Source organism: Contarinia nasturtii, unplaced genomic scaffold (assembly GCF_009176525.2).
Source record: "Contarinia nasturtii isolate CC-2019 unplaced genomic scaffold, AAFC_CNas_1.1 Cnas_scaffold_493, whole genome shotgun sequence".
Taxonomy (NCBI): domain Eukaryota; kingdom Metazoa; phylum Arthropoda; class Insecta; order Diptera; family Cecidomyiidae; genus Contarinia; species Contarinia nasturtii.
In genome coordinates this window covers 1,321,406-1,343,491 of record NW_022197846.1, presented here as the reverse complement: position 1 = coordinate 1,343,491, position 22,086 = coordinate 1,321,406, and the positions used below count along the sequence as shown (strand labels likewise).

The 22,086-nt window shown below is 32.2% G+C and overlaps 2 protein-coding genes across 2 annotated transcripts in view; one reads left to right on the top strand and one right to left on the bottom strand.

Annotated features, from left to right (window-relative positions):
* LOC116339072 (formin-binding protein 1-like) overlaps nt 1-8,403 on the bottom strand; it is an 11,495-nt gene extending 3,092 nt beyond the window's left edge. Inside the window, exons 1-4 of the mRNA XM_031764709.1 lie at nt 6,942-8,403; nt 1,643-1,758; nt 1,128-1,178; nt 498-1,051 (exon numbers count right to left, since the gene is read on the bottom strand). Coding sequence (XP_031620569.1) covers nt 498-1,051; nt 1,128-1,178; nt 1,643-1,758; nt 6,942-6,965 — 745 coding nt within the window. The 5' untranslated portion in view covers nt 6,966-8,403. The remainder of the gene's footprint in view (nt 1-497; nt 1,052-1,127; nt 1,179-1,642; nt 1,759-6,941) is intronic.
* A 1,513-nt stretch (nt 8,404-9,916) lies between these two features.
* LOC116339105 (sex determination protein fox-1-like) overlaps nt 9,917-22,086 on the top strand; it is a 25,545-nt gene continuing 13,375 nt past the window's right edge. The window contains exon 1 of the mRNA XM_031764770.1: nt 9,917-10,201. Within this exon, the coding sequence (XP_031620630.1) occupies nt 10,154-10,201 (48 nt within the window). The 5' untranslated portion in view covers nt 9,917-10,153. The remainder of the gene's footprint in view (nt 10,202-22,086) is intronic.

Genomic DNA, 22,086 nt, shown 5'->3' with positions numbered 1-22,086 from the left:
ACAAATTTATGTGAGCAAAAACCAAATATACAAACAGACAGCGCAAAGGTAAAACAGCCTACTTACATAAGAAACACATGTAAGTAGGCTGTTTTACTTTTGCGCTGTCTGTTTGTATATTTGGTTTTTGCTCACATAAATTTGTATTCGTCTTTTTGCAGAATATTCTGTATGTTATTGTTTTCTTCTTAGGCCGTCATAATACACTGATTTTGAAGTCATATTTGCAAAATTTCGGATCGCTTCGCTCGCCAACACGCATTTTTACTTACTTCTCTTATGCAAAATTGTTATTTTAGTTTTTCTATGTAAATACCCCCTCCCCCTCGAGACCAAAGTCAATTTGACCCCCTCTGATCAAAAAACCGTGCGCATGTGTGTCTGTGTCTCACATACACTCTGTTTCCATCAGTATGATTTGGAAATCTCATATTACATATTAGTTATAATAATGTATTAATGTAAGAAAAAAATAAATATAAGAAAGTTTATTATACCCTCTAAGCATCTGGCAATAATTGGCGCTACAGATAGTTCAACGTCAGCTGAACGCTTAATAAACTCTTTCATTCCACCTGTTCGTTTTTCATCGATTTCTTGCAGACGATTGAATACATCGGGAATTGCTACTTCGTAATGTTGTTGTTGCAATTTATTTGTTTTTTGCAATTGATTGGCATATTCATTTTTCGAATCGTCCGATTGCTGGTTTTTGGACGCCATATTATGCCGTTGTTTTTCCACTTCAGCTCGACTCAAATTCAAATCAGCATCTGCACGTTGATAGCTATCGACCGCTTTTTCGGCATCTCGATAAGATTTTTCATAGTTTCTTTTGGCCCGTTCAAGTGCACCTATTTGTAAGGCCAAATTTTGTTGATAGGTAGAGCCATCATTTAACGCCTTTTTTCGTTCATCACGTAGATTTTTTGACAAAAGTGTAATGGCATTGATAACTTGAGCTTGCAATTGTTCAGCAATGACTTCGCGCTGACCAGCCAAATCACCTATTTCACGTAAAACATTTCGAAATGCTTGCCATGATGTAAACCTAAATAGGTAAGTTCAATCACATGAAAAATGAGCAAAAAAGAATATATGCATCCAATTTATATTCTTCTACTTACTCGTAGTCTTCTTCTTCTTTCTTCTTTGGCTGATAATTTTTCACAAGTCGTCTGGAAGAAAAAATAAATCTTTCAATTAACATTTGAATATGCGAAGTACATTATTTAAATTTGGATCCACGGGAATGGCGTGTTTATAAGATGCATGGTGACATGCCAAGATAGACATTGAAACAGTTATAAGGTTTGGATCATTCATTCTTACAGATTTACATGGTTTTGTATACATATTGCAACATTTTATTTTGTTCATTTTATCTGACTCGATCCAGCAAAAAATTCAATACCAACATTGCCAAAACCATCGTGAAAAACACTAGCAATTTTAAGAAAAATTTTCCTATTCTTAAAAATCCTAACAAATCGAAAGAATTTTCCAAGCCTCAGGAGGGTAAACCCCCGTCTCCGCACACTAATGATTCATTTTACCATTTGTAATTCTGTATAGATGGTGAAATGCTATTTTACTCTGATTACTTCTGATTATCTGTGTTTGGTGAAAAAAATCAATTTACCTCAATTTCGATGCATATTCCATTTCAATTGTACATCGATCTCGGACGAATGCTCCATATTTATCCAAAAAGTCTATTCCTTTATGCGTATGCGATGCAAGGTTTTCAAATTGATCCTGAAAAGCACAAGAAATACAGCGTAAATAATTAAAATGTTTAAAAACAATATTTAAAGAAATCAGAATTTAATCCATATGACGAGACCCACTTCAAGGCAGGACTAATTTGTGAAAATAATTTGCATTAGAGTTGAAAGTTTAAAAAATGCTAATAGTTGGTTAAGAATTGTATTTCAAATATTTTGTCTTGAATACGTTAATTGACATTATCTTTTTATTCATATAAGACAACATTTCTTTGTTTCTTTTATTTGGAAAGGAAATACAGACTGAATAATATACTGATAAGATGAAAACACTCTAAACAACATTAACTGACCGATTTAAATATGCGGATGTGGATTTACAGACACTTCCGGAGAAACTACAAAACAGTAGAAAGAAATCGCATCAAGTGATTCCAATATTGAGAAATTTTACAAAATTTTCTTCAAATAATTTGAAGGTGCTCTGACATTTATATTTTCAAAACTAAAGTACAAATTGTACATTGTTTCATTTATAAATATCAGTGCTACTGACCGATCAGAAAGTTCATATGCAATGATAAACCCAGTGTAATATTGTGTTAGTTTTCAGAAGTAAATATCTAACACAATTCTATTGTGATTTATTACAGCTAACAAATATTTACCATGCGCTATAAATGTCAAATCGCTATATTAACTAGAATACTTGTACACTTTCACTCGTTTCGTTTTGCGTTAAAGGTCAAAATATCGCATAAAATATAATTCAATCCAGAAAAAAACATTACACAAGGCTTGAAAAAATATTTTTAAAAAATCAGTGATTTAAAAATAATTGTTACAACGAACAAGGCTTATCTTTTGAAGAGAATACAAAAATATGAATTTAACACGAAGTTTTTTATTCCACTTTCCTTTAAATGGAAATCACCGAATTTCTTTAATCTTCTTCTACATTCAAGTTGTAGATAATAAAATCTCGAAACAGCCTTGAACTTTCATCTTTATCACTATTGATCTTGTGACCCAATGATAATGCACAATAGTTTCCAATAAAATTTAAGAATTCAAATGGAATTGATCGTTTGACAACATAATGTGAACACAATCCAGTACATTTAGTTTTAAATTACAAATCTAACAATTCATTTGGAAAGAGATTTGCGTAATTCGATTTGAAATTCTGCAGAAAACATTTTGTTGAGGTAAGAGTTCTAAGTTCTTCATTGCTGTTTCTTTTCTGATTTCTGATAAAAGTGTTAACTTATTGTGTTTGTTATCTATATTTGGTGCATTTCTCATTTTAGCTTATTTGTATCAGTTGTTTGAGAATGAAAAGAAAACGAAAAAGAAATAACAACAACAAGGGCGAAGGTGAAAATAAACAAGATCGGAAAAAATACGATATTGGCATCTATCCGAATGAAAAAACGGCTAAAACGCGTCGCAACATCCAGAAAACACCCGATGAACTGGGTGTTGAGGTAGAATATTTTGATAAGTAATTTTTAATGTGTTTGAATCGAAACTCATTATTTTATCATTTTGAATTTTGAAGGAAAACATCAAAATACCAAAAATGCGAGAGAAAAAAGCTACCCAGAAAAATTGGTCATTAATTTATCAGGATGATCACAGACAGTTGTATAGCGCTGCGATATTGTTGCTGCAAAATAAAATATGCTCAAAGGTATGAATCAATTAAAGTCAACTCATTGCTTAAAGTTTTTGTTTTCAAATTACACAGAACTTAGTCTTATGTTTGACGTACTAATGTCTGATTCGTTGATAAGGTAGAGTTCAATACGAAGACGAAAGTTGAAACATTTTGAAGTTCCATACGTAATACGTACACTCTCCATTCCAAAAGTTCCGGAACTTTTTAAAAATAATGGATATCAGCGCCACAAACTTCTTGAAAACGATCGTTACTGGTGACAAGACGTGGTGTTTTGAATATGAGCCCGAAACAAAGTGTCAAAGTTCCGAATGGAGGCGACCAGAAGAAGGCCATCCCACAAAAAGTCGCTTGGAGAAGTCAAAAGTGAAGACAATGCTCATTTGTTTTTACGATTCAAAGGGTATAATTTATAAAGAATTTGTTCCAGCCGATCAAACAGTAACAGTTTGATCAGAAGATTTTATCGCATTCGGCCTGAATACCGCGAACCCGGCAGCTGGTCACATTTGCACGATAATGCTCCGTCTCATCGTTCACGAGTTGTGAGTGAATTTTTGTCACAAAAACAAGTAGTTACGTTGCACCACTCGCCGTATTCACCTTATCTTGCACCCTGCGACTATTTCCTGTTCCCAAAACTCCATTTAACGATGAAAGGAAAGAGAAATTTATTAAAACGTGCAAATAAGTTTATCGAAGCGAATGGAGAGTATATTGATTAATAAAAAGAATTTATCTCAAAATGTACACTGGGTGTTTTTATTTTTAAAAAGTTCCGGAACTTTTGGAATGGAAGGTGTATATCAAGTCCTTATCTTAAGAATAAAAATGTTCCCGAGCTAACGAATGAAAAGTGAGGAAGTGTATTGAAATATAATATTATTAAAGGAAACTTTAGGTTATCACATTTTTTTGAATATTTAAAACGTATGTCTCTACTCATAGCTGGGTATTAACCAATCCAGTAATGAAAATAAAATTAATTAAATATGTAAACGAGTTCGGTATTGACTAGCGGTTTAGTTACCGTTTATTTTCTCTAGAAAATATGAGTCTAAATGGAAAATATGTTCTAAGATTAATATAAAAGAATCAATTATAATTAAATATGAAAGGGAATATCTGGTTTGTTTTCGATGAAGAGAGCGAGTAGTGATTATATGCAATTAATATTCTCGTTGCAAATTCCTAAAATGAATAGAAGAAACAAATCCACTTTCGTGATTGTTGCAGAAAGTATGGATTGGCGATTTATTAATGTATGTGTGCGAATGGTATCCGATATTTACAACATCATTTGGTTAACGTTCATATATTTGTTTGTGTAATCAATTTTCAATTTATGTTATAAGCACATTTCTTTACGAAACTATAACCAAAAGTCGTTCCATATGTAAGTTATTTAAAAACAAATAGAATATATTCATTTAGAATAATTTTGTTGATTTTATATGCACGTGATAATGAATTTGTTATCGCTTCTGTCTTCATTGCTTTGTTGATATATCAGGAATGCAAATGTACTCTTCCAAGACCATATTTAGTTCTGCTAATGCATACTGATTGCGAACGCCATGGTATATTTAAAATGTTAAACGCATAGCAGATATCACATATCAACCACAAGAGATAAGACTTATAGTAACAAAATGTTCTGCTGTTCTTATTTTTGCTTTTGATTTTTGGATTTAGCCTTCATTCATGTAAATTTGATACTTATACATTTTCCTTTATTTAACATCAAACACGTGTCTAAATTGGTAATTCTGTTCAAAAAATGATTTTGTAAATAATATGAGAATTGTAATTTCTTGATATTTTCTTCGACATACATGTTCGAATTTGTACGAATTCTTTCCTCGTTTAATATATTTTTATTTCATAAATAATTTAATTGATGATTTAAGTTTAAGTTGTTTAAGACAACGGCCATCATGCAATTTTAATAGGAATAGTTATATTTAGTAAGTTTTCAAAAGACAGTTCTTAGTTTTCTATCTTAGGAAACAACTTGTGAATGGATAAGTGAACTTTTACTCGTTGTAAGTTGATTGTCGACTTTTTAATTAGAAAAACATAATCATTGAATACGTACGCAATTCAAAAACAGCTAGTTTATGTAATGTAACCAAGTGTTTGGCTGTCATAGTTTATAATTTACTCAGTGAAGACTAGAATAAAAACCAATATAAAATTTTTATAAACTAAGCAAGCATCGTAATAATAAATGACGACAGAAGAAAAAGAAAAAGAAGAAGAAGGGAGAAAAGAATATGACTCAACTGTGAAGCTGAAAGAGAATAAGTGCTATGCTGCCACACATTGCACAGACCGATATATTGGAAGCAATTCTATCTTCTATCTTGTTTGGGCTTGGTTGTACGACCGCCATGCCAATGTTTAATAAAATTGCATACACACAAATACATACTTGATATGTTTAAGTAGTGATAATAACGAAATGTGTTGTCTATACTGCGTTGTATGTTATTGTCAATTACATATATAAATGTATGTATACACTTATGCCTTACATACACACGTCGAATATGGTGCATGTAAAAAGGGCGAGACACAATGCCATTTCTTTCTCTCCTAAATTTTTTTTTTCAATAAATTGATATCTATGATATCATTGATGAAGAAAGGTATTTGCTGCCAAAACTAAAAATAAATTGAACTTTGACACAAAAGATATGTTCATATTTAGATATTGAAGCAGTACAACATAGATATTACGTTGAAATATTCTTAAAAATGATGCATTGGCAGAGAGAATTAAGTGAAGCGAATCCATTTTAAGGTTTCTTGAATTAAATTGAAAGATCGATTATGAATGTATTCAGAGCAAAAGCCTGTGAATGATTAAAACAAACAATATCAAATCACAGGCATTAAATACAATTTCAATGTGATATATATGTATATGTAAGATGTAAGATGTAATAGAAAAAAGCAATAACATGCAAGTTGTATTCATTTTATTCATTGTGATTGTTTCGAGTTGCAGCTAGATAGATTGTGTATGCATGGAACACAGAAACAACCTAATAAGTAAGTAAAAGTATATTCAATTTGTGTGTACACTTTTACACATACATGTCGAATAAAATGAAATATCGCGTAAAAATTTAATAGAATATTTATAATATAATCACTTACAACATACAACAGATTATTCTATGAGGAAAAGATATACATAATGTAAAGAAAAGGTGTTACACAAAGTCATTGAATGAATACGCATTCGATAAAATGTGTAAAACGTAGCATATATTGAAAATCTTCACCATGGTTTCATGAATCAAATCTTAAGGTGTTCAAATTTGTTATTACTTATTTTCCATCTTTGTACAAACTTTTCATGCAAATTCAGATCTAGAAATTTCTCTTCTTGTCTTTTACTTGTCATATGCATTCAATTCGTATGGACCACAAATAAAATTCCATTTTCTATAGAATAGAAACATATATGTAGCATCTTATAACTAAAAATTCGAAAATCATAGAATTTTAACTATAATACTTACCCAAAGCTCCGTTCCCCAACTCATATTTCCAAAATTGTCAGGCTATTTAAATCATTCAAGTTGAATAAAGGACAGACACCAACGTAAACAATTCAAGATAAATAAACGCGGATTTTACACAATTTTATTCGGACTAATGTAGTGAGATTAAAGCGGTTTTTATAGAAAATCGTCCTTTTCATTCCTTAGTTCGAAGTTCTGTCATAGAATATCAAATATTTACGTTTATGTTTTTATCTTTTGAATCATTCATGCGATCATAGCACACAGTTTATAGCAGGCTGCGAACAATCGTTTAAGTCTCAGAACTAGTCAATGTGATAAGTAAAAATTCGTCAGCATCAACCAAAAAAATGTAGTTGTAGTTGTTGTATATTTTTCGATTTCACGTCTTAAGAAATATATTGGTTCGCACATTCACATTAGCAATTCATGTATATTAAATAGGTATGTAAATTCAGGTTGAATTCCACAGTGAGTAGCCAACTTTTTGAAAGTAGAAAAAAACACACACAGTCCAAAATACGCGAAGATAGTTGGCTTATGTTTGGTATATGATTTATTGGCAAATCATTTGCTATTCAATATTTTTTTCTCTTATTGCAGCGGCTGTCTTGTTTATTAAATTCACTTATTTTACTTCATTATACATTACTTCAGTGTCAACATTTTTCCAATATCCATTTTTCTATACTCTCTATCACACTTGATAAACTAGCTTAGTTTCGACAGCCTTTAGTTGACAGATCGAAAAGAGAAAAAAGAAAGGAAAGGGAAGTGTATGCCAAATTTTTTGATGTTTTTCTCCACTTATTATTTTTCATATATCAATATAATAATGAAACACTGACTATGAAAATGTTTCGTATTGGTTCCAAAAAGAATTTGAACAATTTTTAACTTTGAGATATACGTTTGTATCATTTATTTGTGAACAAATTTATATTTTATTCAACACGTTATCTAAAATCAAACGTTCAAAATATGTGTAACCAATTTTCTTACGACCGATTTATTGTAGGCGAAAGATTTCAGTCTAAGTTTTACTAAATAGCAACCAATGTTTTTGTATCTGCTATGCTCTCACAGCAAGAAAGTTAATTTTTTTGGGAAACTCTTTGAATTTCTTTTTCAATTAGAAATAATATCCATTTATTTCGTCACTTCCATTTGGATTTTGGACATATACACCAACAATAAATATTTATTTTTTTATTTCCCGATTGATTTGAAAACTTGTCAAATGAAATGCGTCATGCAAAACACTTTGTTACATACTCCATTTACTTTTGTTGTTCTTTTTTTACTACCACTGTTTATATTTATTTTTCTTATTTTCTGTCATTTGGTCATTTGAATGATTTGCATGACTGAAACATTAAAACCAAAAATGAAATCAAGGAAATTTTTCAAGTGGCTTGATGTGTGACTGTATATATTACAAGTGAATGACTGAGACAAATACAATTCTGGTTTTCAAAACACTTCGGATCGCTAACTCACACACAAATATACACATACCTGAATACATGCACGAAACACAGACAGGCGCATAGACAAAGGCGGACAACGTCATTATAATAAAGAATGTTGAAACGCTATACATTCTTAGTATTCATTTATACAGATAGTCGTTATTATAGTAGTATAATTAAATGGATGGATCGAAGAAAGTATGTGTTATTTTATGTGTATTAGTATCGAATGGGGCAAAGGTTCTAGGATCTAAAGAGGTGGATATGAAATGTAATTCCATCATTACAAGTGTCATACAAATGTCTAACTGGTTGCTCATCTAAATGATAAATGTGTTGCCAGAGTTGAGAGAACAAGCGAAATTATTGTTGAATATCAGCGTTATGATTTGAAGCATTTTTGAAACAATCGTTGATTATCTTATATGCAATTTTTTTTTACAGTAATCTGATATCAATATTTTTTCAATAACATAATCCAAGCGGTTTCTTCTTAATATTTCTATATTTTGGAAGAGAGAAGATCGACATTTCTACATCGTTTCATAGTATTTTGTGCGATTTTGAACTCACAACACAATTTTTGGAGAAGCTCCGATTTCAATTTATATTTTAAATATTTAATTAATAAAGGTATTGCGTTGTTAGTTATGCCAATAAAAAAAATCGTCAAAAGTTCAACACGGATGAATCAAGAACTTGATCTTGAATGGGAAATTTTAAATGAAGATATATTGGTGAGTTGTCTTTGAATTTCATAACAAAAAAATTCAAAACGAAAGACCTTTTGCATGTAATATAAAAAAAGTTTTCAGCACCAGAAAACATCGTCATCTAGCGGAAACTCTAATAACCAAAGTTACATAATTATAATTACGAATCATTTGATTTTTGTTTATAATTATTGAGTTTTATTTTACCGAAATAGTTTTTACTTTGCATAAAAATTAAAGCAAGTTATTTATTTTATAAATTATACGCAGTTCACGAATTGTCTGCCAAAAAAGAGAGGTTTCAATAATTTGAAATGTCACTGAACCATTTTACAGCGCCAAACCACACTCAAGTAATTGAATTTTAATTCACTAGGTGCAAATACAAATGTTTTTTTTTTTTTTTTTTTGACATTTCAACTGTTATATTGCAGTGTTATTCTGACATCTTGCAAGAACAAAACTACAAATATAATTGCAAAAAATGCAGAAGTAAAATCGTTTATAAATAATAATAAAAAAAATAAATACTCATAGTTTTTCTAAAAAAAATTATGCCTTGACAATCGTTGTGCGAAACACGTCGTCTGTAAATAGTTTGCATATTGATCATTCAACACATAATTTCTCTTCTTAAATTTATTCAAATTCCGTTCATTTTTGTGTAGTAAACGCGTTTGTCACCGTAATTCATCAATATTGATAATACGTTAGTTGCGTCTAAAACCTCGTGAGTAATATAGTAAATTTTTTTACAATTTACACTACTTTTAGTAAAAATGATGTGCAAATATTACTTAAAATGAGCAGTGTTTTTTGTATCAATAAATGAGCAAAAGCGTGAAAGAGATCTAAAAAGAGAAATTTCAACAACACAGTCTATTATTTGATTAGTATGCACAACGTGTTCGTGATAAAAAGTAAATCCGTTTGCTTCAATCGTTAATAATTTAGAATTCGGCGAACTTTTGAGAAACATTGAATTTTTTTTATAACAAAATCCAATAATGCACATCAATATGAAATGTACGAACAGTCATGCATTGACGTGATGCAGCAAAATATTTTTACTGTAAGTTTGCCAAAAAAACTCTGCAGTTGTTAAAATTGTACAATGTATAGGATGTTATGAAGGATTTTATTCAAAAAAATATCGATAACAATAATGCGCATTGAATGCAATCGTAGCTTAGTAATATGCTGAAATGAAAGCATCGTTTACAGTCAGTGAATAACTCAGAATACGAAACATAAATACGAAATCTCGACCTAGTACTCTGTATTTCTCTTTTCCTTTTGTAATATCACATACATGTGTATGTTTACGAGCGTAAATAAAAGGAAATGCTAGGCAATGTATGTGTGTGTTTGTTGCACGGTATTTTCGACATCCAATTTAATCTCTCATCACACATCCTAGTGCATCACTTCAACTGTGAACCGTTCGTACGGTATTTTATGTTGGCCGTTCAATATGAAAGAATATATGCGCACTCTATGGTAAACCGAGTATATTGTCTCCTACATACACACATAGAGATAAAAGCATTCAGAGCAAATCTGCTTCAATATTCTTTTTCTCCCGATCTTGAATGTGGATGTGCGCGCGCGAGTTCTCCTCAATCCCTAATAAAATGGCGGGTGTGTCTCATTATTAGAAATACTTGCTGTGCATACGGTTAACAGCAGTGGAAAAATAAATCTGTGATTCTTCGTCCGGTATTTGATATTTAAGATGAAAAATATATAAGATTCGAAATTATCATCTCTCGTTCCAATTCTGCTCACAGAATAAACAGTTAAGATTATTTCGCTCATAAAAAAATGTAAGGAAGATTGATTGTGTTTGTGTCTTAGTTCAAGGTGCATACCGTTAACTAAGTTTCATTATCAGCAGTAGTATCAATATGAATACAATTACTATATTAAGATTGTCATCGGAATAGCATCATTATTCGTACCGATTCCATTTTGAACAGTAAATCTGTTTATATCTTATGTCGAAAATGAATAGTCAAAGTGAGAGTTTTTCGTTTTTCTTACCGTTATTTGGAATTATTTCAATCGAAACAAAGAAGAGTATGATATTTTTCATCTTGAAATGCCAAAGTCCCATCTTGAGTTCAAATATATAGCAAAATAAGAATGATAAAACTCGACATGAACTACGTAGAACAAATTATTTAATGAATTTCACAATAATGTCATTACAGGCAATTGAGTTCAATTGAGACTTTTTTCATCTGTTTAAAAAGTTAAATCACACATATAACATTCGAACATACACCCGAAATATAGTGGCAATAACAACACAACATACAAGATACATGCTTGAACTAATACAAGTGAACACAGATATTAACTGAATGACGAGAGTTAACAAAACGGGCAGCATTTGAATGATATGAAAAGTATAATCGTTTCCACAGTAACATTACGCTCTATCACTCTCTCTTACTCTCTTTTTCGTAGACAAACCATACGTTTTCTATTTCATAAGCTGTGTTATTCAGTTTATGTCTCGTTCATTCACATCCAACTGTCGGTACCGAATACTCTTAAATTTTTGTTGTATGCTATATTGTGTTTTTTTGCGTTCTGTTCAGTATATACAGGAACTTTAAGCGAATAACACAGAAAATCTTACTTTTCATAATCTACAAACCCCAATTTATTTTGTTAGAAAAGAATATTAAGTTAACGATTCAGATAAATTCAGAAGAAAATAGTTATTAGTAGTATAATTGTAAAAATTTGTGATACATTTAGAGCAATTTTCTAAAAAAAAGCAGTAACAAATTTATGATTGCAATGTTTGTGATGAGATAAAATTGAATCATATAAAATCGCAGTGAAAAATATCGATTGATACAAGTTCCGAGTTGAAAAAAAAAAAGGAAAACTCTTGAAGAATTGCTTTTTTTTTACAAAAAAATTGTTTGTTCATTTAAAAATTATTAGTTCTATGACGTCTTTTCAATGAAATTGACTTAAATTGGATGTAAACTTTTGTAAATGATACATCATATAATATGATTCATATTCTATAGTTATTTGATTGCAACATGTTTCTTCATCACTTACATAAATTTCCGAGAATGCGCATCCGCATCCCACAAATCCAATTCAAATACATATAATTGAAATTAAGAGTAGATCCCATTCTGAAAAGTGTATGTAGAAAGGACAACAATAATTTCAAAATATGTTTTATAGGTGCACAGTTTTTGTTATTCGAACAAAAAGTCATTTTGTATGTTTTGTTGTAGACCTCAAGCCAAAATTTATTTAGAAGAAATCAAATAAAATAAAATCACGTGTAATAATAATCAAATGAGTGAATTTCATAATTTGGTTCGCACCTGTCATCGCAACGTTTTTTTCATTCACTTAGTTGTACTTGTTTTTCAGCTCTTCGATTGAAACTCTTTTAAAAACGCATAAAAACAAATGATATTAAATAAAAATTGAGTGTAAAAAAATAAAAAGTGCAATCGAAACCACAAGCAGAATTTACTGCTTGAATCATAAAAAAATTTCATCAGTCAAACTGTATTCAAAAACTGTCAAACTGTGGGGTTCAGGAGCATTTTTTCTACCAACACAAGGGATGTATTATCCGGTAATTAAACTTTAATAATTTTATATTTTTGTTTAAGAAAAGAGTTGCCTACAGACGGCATTATCTTAGAACTTCAATTTAAAATGTATTGACATTTAGTAAAAGTTTTAGGTTCTAAAATAATGCTGTTCAGACTGTGTTAATTTCACTATAATTAAGTGTTTTTAGTTCCAGCCAATAATAGTTACTGAATAATTATTAATAAACAATATGGATTTAGAGACATTATGACTATAAGATACCCATTACATTGGTATACAGATTATTAGAAGTTTTTGTATATTTCAGTCATTATTAATTTATTTTCAAACCTGAGAGACCTTCGAATGAACTGGGCTCTTTGGACGCTCTCACTCAATCCGACCTGGCCCCAAAAAATATATTGTCAGTTTTCTGATTCAACTGAATTTTAGCATGTTTTATCTGTGGATTACTCTGGTTTCGCGATTTAAAAAAACTGGCTAATGACCATTACAAGATGTTAAGTTTAAAGAAAACGGAACCCAAAGTACAAACAGATACCATTTTGAAATCGATTTCGATTGCTACCCTTTTTCTACTCAATACATACATTAATTCATTCAATAAAATATAAATAGAAAATTGGTATCATCGAAAAATGTCAACTTTAGAAAGGATGGTTCCAAACTTTTGAGCAGTCTCAAAGTTTTGAGTGTATGTGTACGTTTAAATATGTAAGACAATATAGCTCGTGTATGAACGCGATATGAGAGTTCTGTATAAATGATTTTCTAACAATTGTTAGTTCCACATTCCAATATTCATCCATAGACCATTTGGATATTTCAAAGGAATGCATTTTTTTCATGAAATGATCAGATATAAAAAACATGAGTAAGAAAATTCAAAAGATGTGGATTTCTCAAATAAAATGAAAATTTTAAAATTCAAGAAATGTGTCATAATATAACTGCAACGTGCCGTTTTTTATATGAGAGCCTGAAACCCAAAACAAGTTATAAAAATTCTTTTCGGAAAAAAAGCATAAGAATGTATTTTAAATGAAAAATACGATAGAAAAAAACTGAGAGTTAAAAGAGCACATACAGAACTGAGAACTAAAACAGAATATAATTTCAGTTAGCGACAAAACAAACAAGCGATATGTTATATTTTAACTCTCAGTTTTTATTCTTCTCATTTTTGCTCTGAAAGTAAATATGTTTTTATTTGACTCCGAAAAATATTTTATTTAGCTTTCGTCACAATGCGTTGCATTTTTTCTCTTTCATGTAATATGACACGAGATTAACTTAGTGAATTGTTTGTCAACATTCTCTCTTTCAAAAATGATTTGGATACAACGAGGCATCTTTTAACTTTCGCCGTTTTAATGTGTGATCGAAGGAACAGAGTTTTTTACTCCAGTTTGATTTTAAATAGTACGAATTGAAAATCAGTTTTTGTTGGAGCACATCAATTTTGGTGCAGTACTTTCCCGAACTCGTACTCACAGAAAAAATTCCGGATATTTCGAACCCAGAAATCGGTTTAAATCACAGCGGAATGATTTCTGGGTTCAAAAGATCCGAAAATCCGAAAAACCGGATAACACTTAAATTTGAGACTTTAAATGAGACTTGAATCTGTATTTCAACGTTCAAATATCATCTTACGAATTTCTCTCACAGTTTATTTATATAAAGAAAACTGGAAAAATCTTCAAATCGATTTTTCTCGCTTTTCCGATGGGAAATCGAGAAAAATAACGAAAATTTGGTACCCCCACTGGGGCCCTATAAAGGGAGTCGACCACGATTAATTTGTTAATAATAATGTGAACTGAAAAACAATGATTTGAAATTCAAATTTTGAATTAAGAAATCGACAAATAGTTTTGTCGTTGCAGATCAATTACGAATACGACCAGCATATTTGTATATCTTCGGTGTGTTAGCGAATGACGGTAAATTGCTGTTGGATTTACACTGGTCAATGCATAAATATAGGAATCACAGTATACTCATCGTATCGCAGTAGCGACGTGAAATTAGAGCATTTGTTTTTGTTTATTTTATTGCTTTGTAAACAAATTCTTCTATTACATTTTGTTCTATACGAATCCAAATAAAATGTTTTTGACGAAAAGCAAATATAATATTTATCGGTGCCAAATAAACACAAATACATTTTCAGTGCTAAAATGAGAAGAATAAAAACTGAGAGTTAAAATACAACATACGGAATTGAGAGTAAAAACAGAAAATCGATATATGCTACTTTTACTCTCAGTATTCTATGTGTTGTTTTAACTCTCAGTTTTCTATATTCTCGTTTTGCGCTCAATAATTTCTTATGCTCTTTTTCCGAAAAGAATTTTTATAATTTGTTTTGGGTTTCAGGCTCTCATATGAACATGTTGCTGTTTTACTTTAACAAATATCTTGAGCTCACGAATATTCTAACCGTTTCAAATTTAACGAAGAATGTGTAATGTGTATCAACATTTTTGATGAAATGAATGAAACAATTCTCATCTTCGGTGCAAGTGATTTATTTGTATTTACTGAATAAAAATTTAAACTGAATTTAAAATCGGCTCGCTTCTATCACATATGATTTACACGAAGTTGAATAAGACAGAGCACATTTAATGGTAAACTTTGTAAAATATCATACTACCCTGTCCGAAAATTTTTTCAGCGTAAAATGAAACTGGTCGAATTTGGCGCACATATTATTTTCAATTTTTTATAGTTTAGAGACACATCTTGAAATGGCTACAGTAAAACTATAATTTGTAAATAATACGCACTTAAATGCATCTATTCAACCAGTTTTATTTAACACTGAAACTGTTTTCGACCAGATTAAAATGGTATTTTATAATGTTTACCATTCAGTTTGCACTGTTCAATTTCTCTGAGTGTAATTGACTTAATAATTCATTCAATGTTCGTGTATTGTTTTGTAAGTACGAGGGTTGCTCCATAATTTTTTTTAAAAACATATATAACACAGTTGTTTTTTGTCGAAAATGGTTTTATTGTTTTTCAAAATATTCCCCGAGATGATCGATACACTTTTGCATTCGATGAAACCATTTGTCATAGCATTCGTGCCACTCCGAAACTGATATCTCCAAAACGTGTGTTTTGAACGCTTCAACTGCTTCTTCTGGTGTCGAAAATCGTTGACCACGTAGTTTTTTCTTCACGCTTGGGAACAAAAAAAAGTCATTGGGTGCCAGGTCAGGACTGTACGGTGGATGACCCATCAGTTCGATGTTTTGACCGGTCAAAAATCGAGTAGTTTGAAAAGATGTGTGAGAGCTCGCATTATCGTGATGAAGAATTATTTTGCGACGGTGGTTGTTTTTTCTTATTTCACCAAACACTTCGGGCAAACAAATGGTGGTATACCAATCAGAATTGACGGTCTTACGATCCTCTAGTGGAACGGTTGCCACATGACCACTTCTCCCGAAAAAATAGGCGACCATTCGCTTCGAAGTGCTTCTTGCTCGAACAACTTTCGTTGGGTTATCTTCATTTTGGAAGACCCATACAGTCGACTGCTGTTTCGTTTCGGGCTCATAGGCATATATCCACGATTCGTCACCAGTGACGATTTTATTAACGTCTTTTGAAGCACCACGATTGAATTTCTTGAGCATTTCTTTACACCAACTCACACGAGCCATTTTTTTGTTCATCGGTCAATTTATGTGGGATCCAACGAGAGCAAATCTTTTTTACGGCTAAATGTTCATGCAAAATTGTATGTATGCTGTGGGATGAAATGCCCAAAGATGCCTCAATCTCACGGTAGGTCACATGACGATCTTCCATAATCAGTTTTCTGACAGCATCGATGTTTTGTGGCACAACAGCCGATTTTGGACGACCTGTATGAAACTCGTCTTTGAGCGAACTACGACCGCAACGGAATTCTCGGTACCAGTTATAAATTGTCTGAAGGGTTGGTGCTTCATTGCCAAAGGCCAAATGAAGTCGATCGAAACACTGTTGTTGAGATAATTTACTTCGAAAATCGTAGTAAATCATTTTACGAAAATCTTCACGTGTAAAATTCATTTTTTTGTTGAGTCGCAGTTTACCAGTCACTGTAAACAATACAAATAGCGTTCGTACGACAAAAGGTTCAGGGCACGAATACATACCAAAACATCAAACTTTACGAATATGACAATGGTTTACATCGGGCAACACTATAAGTACCATTTTAAAAAAAATTATGGAGCAACCTACGTACACTGTAAAATAGAAGGGATTAAATATTAATCATTTGGGATTTTTCATCAAAATAATCCAAAAGGATTAAATTTTAGCACTGTAGGATTAAATTTAAATACTTACTAATTGTAGCGAATTGTAGGACCACGTTGAAATCCCGCACAAAACCCAGGGCTTACGGCCGAGAGCTCCGCGCTTGATCCAGATGAGAACGCAATGTTCGTTGTGTTGTTTGTTGATTCTGAAAATGACAATGATTATATCAATTTCTAAATATGAACGTAAATTAAAAGTATGTGTAGCTTCAATTGATTAGATAAATTCAAAGCAGAATTATTGAAATGATTACATACTTGATTGGATGCTGCTCGTCTTGATTGTCGAGCTCGTGCTGGTGGTGCTGGCGGTGGATCTCCTCCTCCTGCATTTTCTTCTTCTTCTTCAACATGCCGTTGAAATGCTGGATGTAGCTCTATATTCATAACAGCACACCATCCTGTTTGTTTGTAAGGAATAAAAAAAACGAATACATTGTCTATTGTTCATTGACTTGTTCATATTAAACTGAGAGCATATCAATTTAACAAACACAAACCTTTTTAGAGAATGTTACGACCTGCATTTGCATCACGATTCCAGGTGATAGTACGCCCAATTCGAGTTTTCTCTTCATATTTACGAAATTTTGATGCCATACGTGGACCATCAGTACGGGGACGATGTTTTCGTTGCTGCGTCAATTTGCGATTGCTTTTTCGTGATTCAATCGGACCTTGGGCTTTTCCAAGCACATTTTCTCCACACAATGGTTCGCATCCATGGCATGTGAGATAGCGATATTTCTCCTTTACTTTGCCTCTTTTTGTCGGTTTTTCAAGTTCACGGAAGCACAACGAACATAATTTGGTCGTCCGAAATTCGTCCACCTCGACCACTGTACATTTACGGCGACGTTTCAACTTCTCGAACAAATCTCGCACCTTCGATCGAATATATCCTCGGGCTGGTGAATCTGCCGCAATGAAACGATCACCGACAAATGAATGGGTTAGGATAAAAGTGAGCTCAAATTTTCATATAAAAAAATCTCAATCATGAAATCGGTAAAAATAAATGACCAACTAAACTGAGATGAAAATAAAAGAGCAACATGATTCATGTTGGTCTTTTATTTTCACTCTAAACATGTTGAACTTTTATTTTTACGCTGCGCACGGTGGTGTTTTATTTTCAAAGCAAATAAGTTCCCGTTTTATTGGAAGTCCAATCAAGTTGGAATTTTATTTACATTTTTATCATGTTGAATTTATATTTATTTCAGCGGTCTTCCGTGTTTTTCATACAAGCCTTCCATTTAGATTTAAAAAAATCGCTAAAAATGAAAAAAATATATAATTTTTTTTCTTCGATTTACAAATTCTATTCAATTTTCTGTATCATCTGATGAAATCAGAATGAAAAAACTCTAATTCCTCATCATTGAAATCGTGATTGGCATTCGGTCACTATTCAATAGGTGTTACATAGGAAGTTTATATGAAACTCTCGGAGACTCGGTATAGAGCACTCAAAAAGTGAAAAAAATCCAGATCGTGATTTGGGTGATAAGGAACGCGATTTTTTTTATTCTGATTTCACCAGGTGATACAGAAAGTTGAGAAGTATTTGAGAATTGAAGAAAAAAAATTAATAATTTGTTTCATTTTTCACGATTTTTATCATTTACATGGGAGGCTTGTTTGAAAGAGACACGGAAGACCGCTGAAATGGCAAATGTCAAATATATACGGACCTACGGCAGTGCCATTTCAGCGGTCTTCCGTGTTTTTCATACAAGCCTCCCATGTAGATGGTGAAAAATCGCGAAAAATGAAAAAAATTATTAAATTTTTTTTCTTCAATTCTCAAATACTTCTCAATTTTCTGTATCACCTGGTGAAATCAAAATGAAAAAAATCGCATTCGATATCATCTAAATCACGATCTGGAATTTTTTCATTGTTTGAGTGCTCTATACCGAGTCTCCGAGAGTTTCATATAAACTTCCTATGTGATGCCTATTGAATAGTATGCGAATATCAATCGTGATTGAATCAATAGGCGTCATTTGGCTATTGCAAGGCGAGTTTATATGAAACTCTCGGAGACTCGGTAGAGAGCAAAAAATTGAAAAAAAAAATGATTTTTTTTTTTTCATCTCTCGAACACCACTAAATGGTCTATCTCATTTGCTGTGAAAAATTAGCTATCTCTTTATCCCAAATCGTGCTTGGCAAATGACAAGTCGTTGTCTCATGCTATCACGCTCACCCTTGCATGTATGAATGTTTACAATGGACATTCTATTCACACACAACTCGCACTTATATCTTGCTGCGCAATAGAAATCGTCGACACAAAACTCAAAGCGATTACCAAATAAATACATTCTCAACAATTTTATTACGCAGCAAAATATAAGTACGAGTTGTGTGTGAATAGAATGTCCGTTGTAAACATTTATACATGCAAGGGTGAGCGAGATAGCATTTGACAACGATTTGGGTGACAAAGATGACAAATTTTTACGTTCTGATCACACCACATGATATAGACCATTTGATGGTGTTCGAGAAATGAAAAGAAAACCTATTTTTTTTTCACTTTTTTGCTCTCTACCGAGTCTCCGAGAGTTTCATATAAAGTTGCCATGTAGCAGCCAAATGACGCCTATTGATTCAATCACGATTGGTATTCGCTTACTATTCAATAGGCATCACATAGCAAGTTTATATGAAACTCTCGGAGACTCGGTATAGAGCGCACTCAAACAGTAAAAAAAAATCCAGATCGTGATTTAGATGATATGGAATGCGATTTTTTTCATTTTGATTTCACCAGGTGATACAGAAAATTGAGTAGAAACTATATAAAACTGAAATAAATATAAATTCAACATGATAAAAATGTAAATAAAATACCAAATTGATTGGACTTCCAATAAAACGGGAACTTATTTGCTTTGAAAATAAAACACCACCGTGCGCAGCGTAAAAATAAAAGTTCAACATGTTTAGAGTGAAAATAAAAGACCAACTTATTTTTTTATATGAAAATTTGAGCTCACTTTTATCCTAACCCATTCAAATATGAACGTTTGCTTACCATCGATGAGCTTGGTTGCATATGCATCAAGTGCTCTATTCGTGTCAATGTACTGGAGAAATGCTTGCAAAGCGTATTCATACTGTTTGTATGCTGTGAACTTTTCTTCAAAATGACGCAAAATATGATCAGCATATGATTTATGGTCTTCGGCTCGTGGACCAGGCTGCTCATCAAATGACTCACGATGTAGACGCATCTTTTTATCGATTTCAATTGTCAACTTTTTGCGCCATTTGTTCCGTCGCGATGAATTTATCATATCTTGGTATTGGCCCGATGTCAATCGAATGATTGTTTCAGTGCGATTATTTCGATCGTTGAAATTGTTAATGCGCACACCACCAATGACCAAACGTAGTCCAGGATCGAGACCATACACTTGTTGGCTTTTCAGAAGCATCTCTTGTGTCTCTTTCATACGCTCTTCATCGTCTTTTTCAATGATGAATTTTGTTCGTTCCATCAAAAATGACATACCGACACCATCTGTTTGAATGGAGTTGTCGAATTTTATTGTTGCATGGCCATCATTTTTGTTTCTCGGTTCTCTTTCGATGCTATCGATGTCGAAATACAGACGCCATAATACATCCCATTCTTTACTTTTGATGTCTTTCTCCTGTTTTGGGCCGCCGTTTTTATTGCGAAATAATCGATGTGGACATTCTATCTGTCTCAACATGCGATAAAACACTCTACGATCAATTCGAATGTAATGTCTTTCGAACGATGACGTTGGTACCACGGTGAAATTTCTGTATTCACGAAGCTCGGTTCGTTCACCTCGCCTCAATGCGGCCTTTCGTTCACGTTCATGATTGCGAATGTACCTATTTTTGTATATTTTCCAAAAAATAAATTGATAAAATTACTCGTGTGATATTTGTAGAATTTTCAAAATGGAAAGAAATCGCATAAAAAATACAATCGTTTGATTCACAATAATAAATGAACGAAAACTCACTGTTGCAAATTCAGGAATATTGGTATGTATTTGAACCAATTGCTTTCCATAGCAAAAAAGTACCCTTTCCCATCGTCGAATCGGATTGGCTTTAATGTATTTTCCAGTTCCCACATCAAATTTAGGTCTGGCACACAGTTGGAGTTTCGCTTGAATAAGAAATCCATGGTGTCATCAATTTGTGCTTTGCTCGCGTTTTGATGTGTGAAAAACTTTCGGATGCGTGAGTGAGCGTGCATACAAATATTATTTTTGTAATTTGTATAAAACATTTGTACTGCGTATTCAACTACATTCCCGAATCCTTCAATTACTGGAGCTCGAACACCGTATTTTTGGCAATAGTACCAAATGCCGTAACACAACCTGTACCCGCTTTCTCTGGCGTCGTTAAATGCACGCTCAATGAACTGAACGCCGTAAAACCAATCTCGAAATAAATTTTTGTCGACGAATTGAGTATAGAATGCTTCGATTTGCTCGTCTGTACTGCGCTTGAAATGATCACTGGTGAAATAATGCAAATTCAGTGCACCCAATATGTAGCACCGTGTCATTTCTAATACGTATACGTCAATCAACTGAGCAAATTTTCCAGTGTTAATGGGCAGATTCACTTTTAAACCTTTTCGAGCACTTTTTTTAATTGTTTGGTGTTCTTTAATTTTTATCTTCTTTCGTGGCTTAAACGCCGATTCGTGATTCCGTTTGCGACCGCTCATTTTTAGCAACTGTTAACGTATTGGAATCTCCACCGATATTTATACCTCGAAATATTGATGAATAATCAAAATATATTTTGATAAATATAAAAGTGCCGGTTTAAAAATATTCAGGCCACTGTTATATTTATCAAAAACTACAATGACTATCATAGACTATGCATGCCATGCCATCAAATAAATTTATTAATTATACTCAAAAATCGGTTGATTTAGCAATGTATTATTGTTGATGAATTTATAGGTTCCTGGTATTTTAAAAACAGGCCTCTAAAAATTTATCAA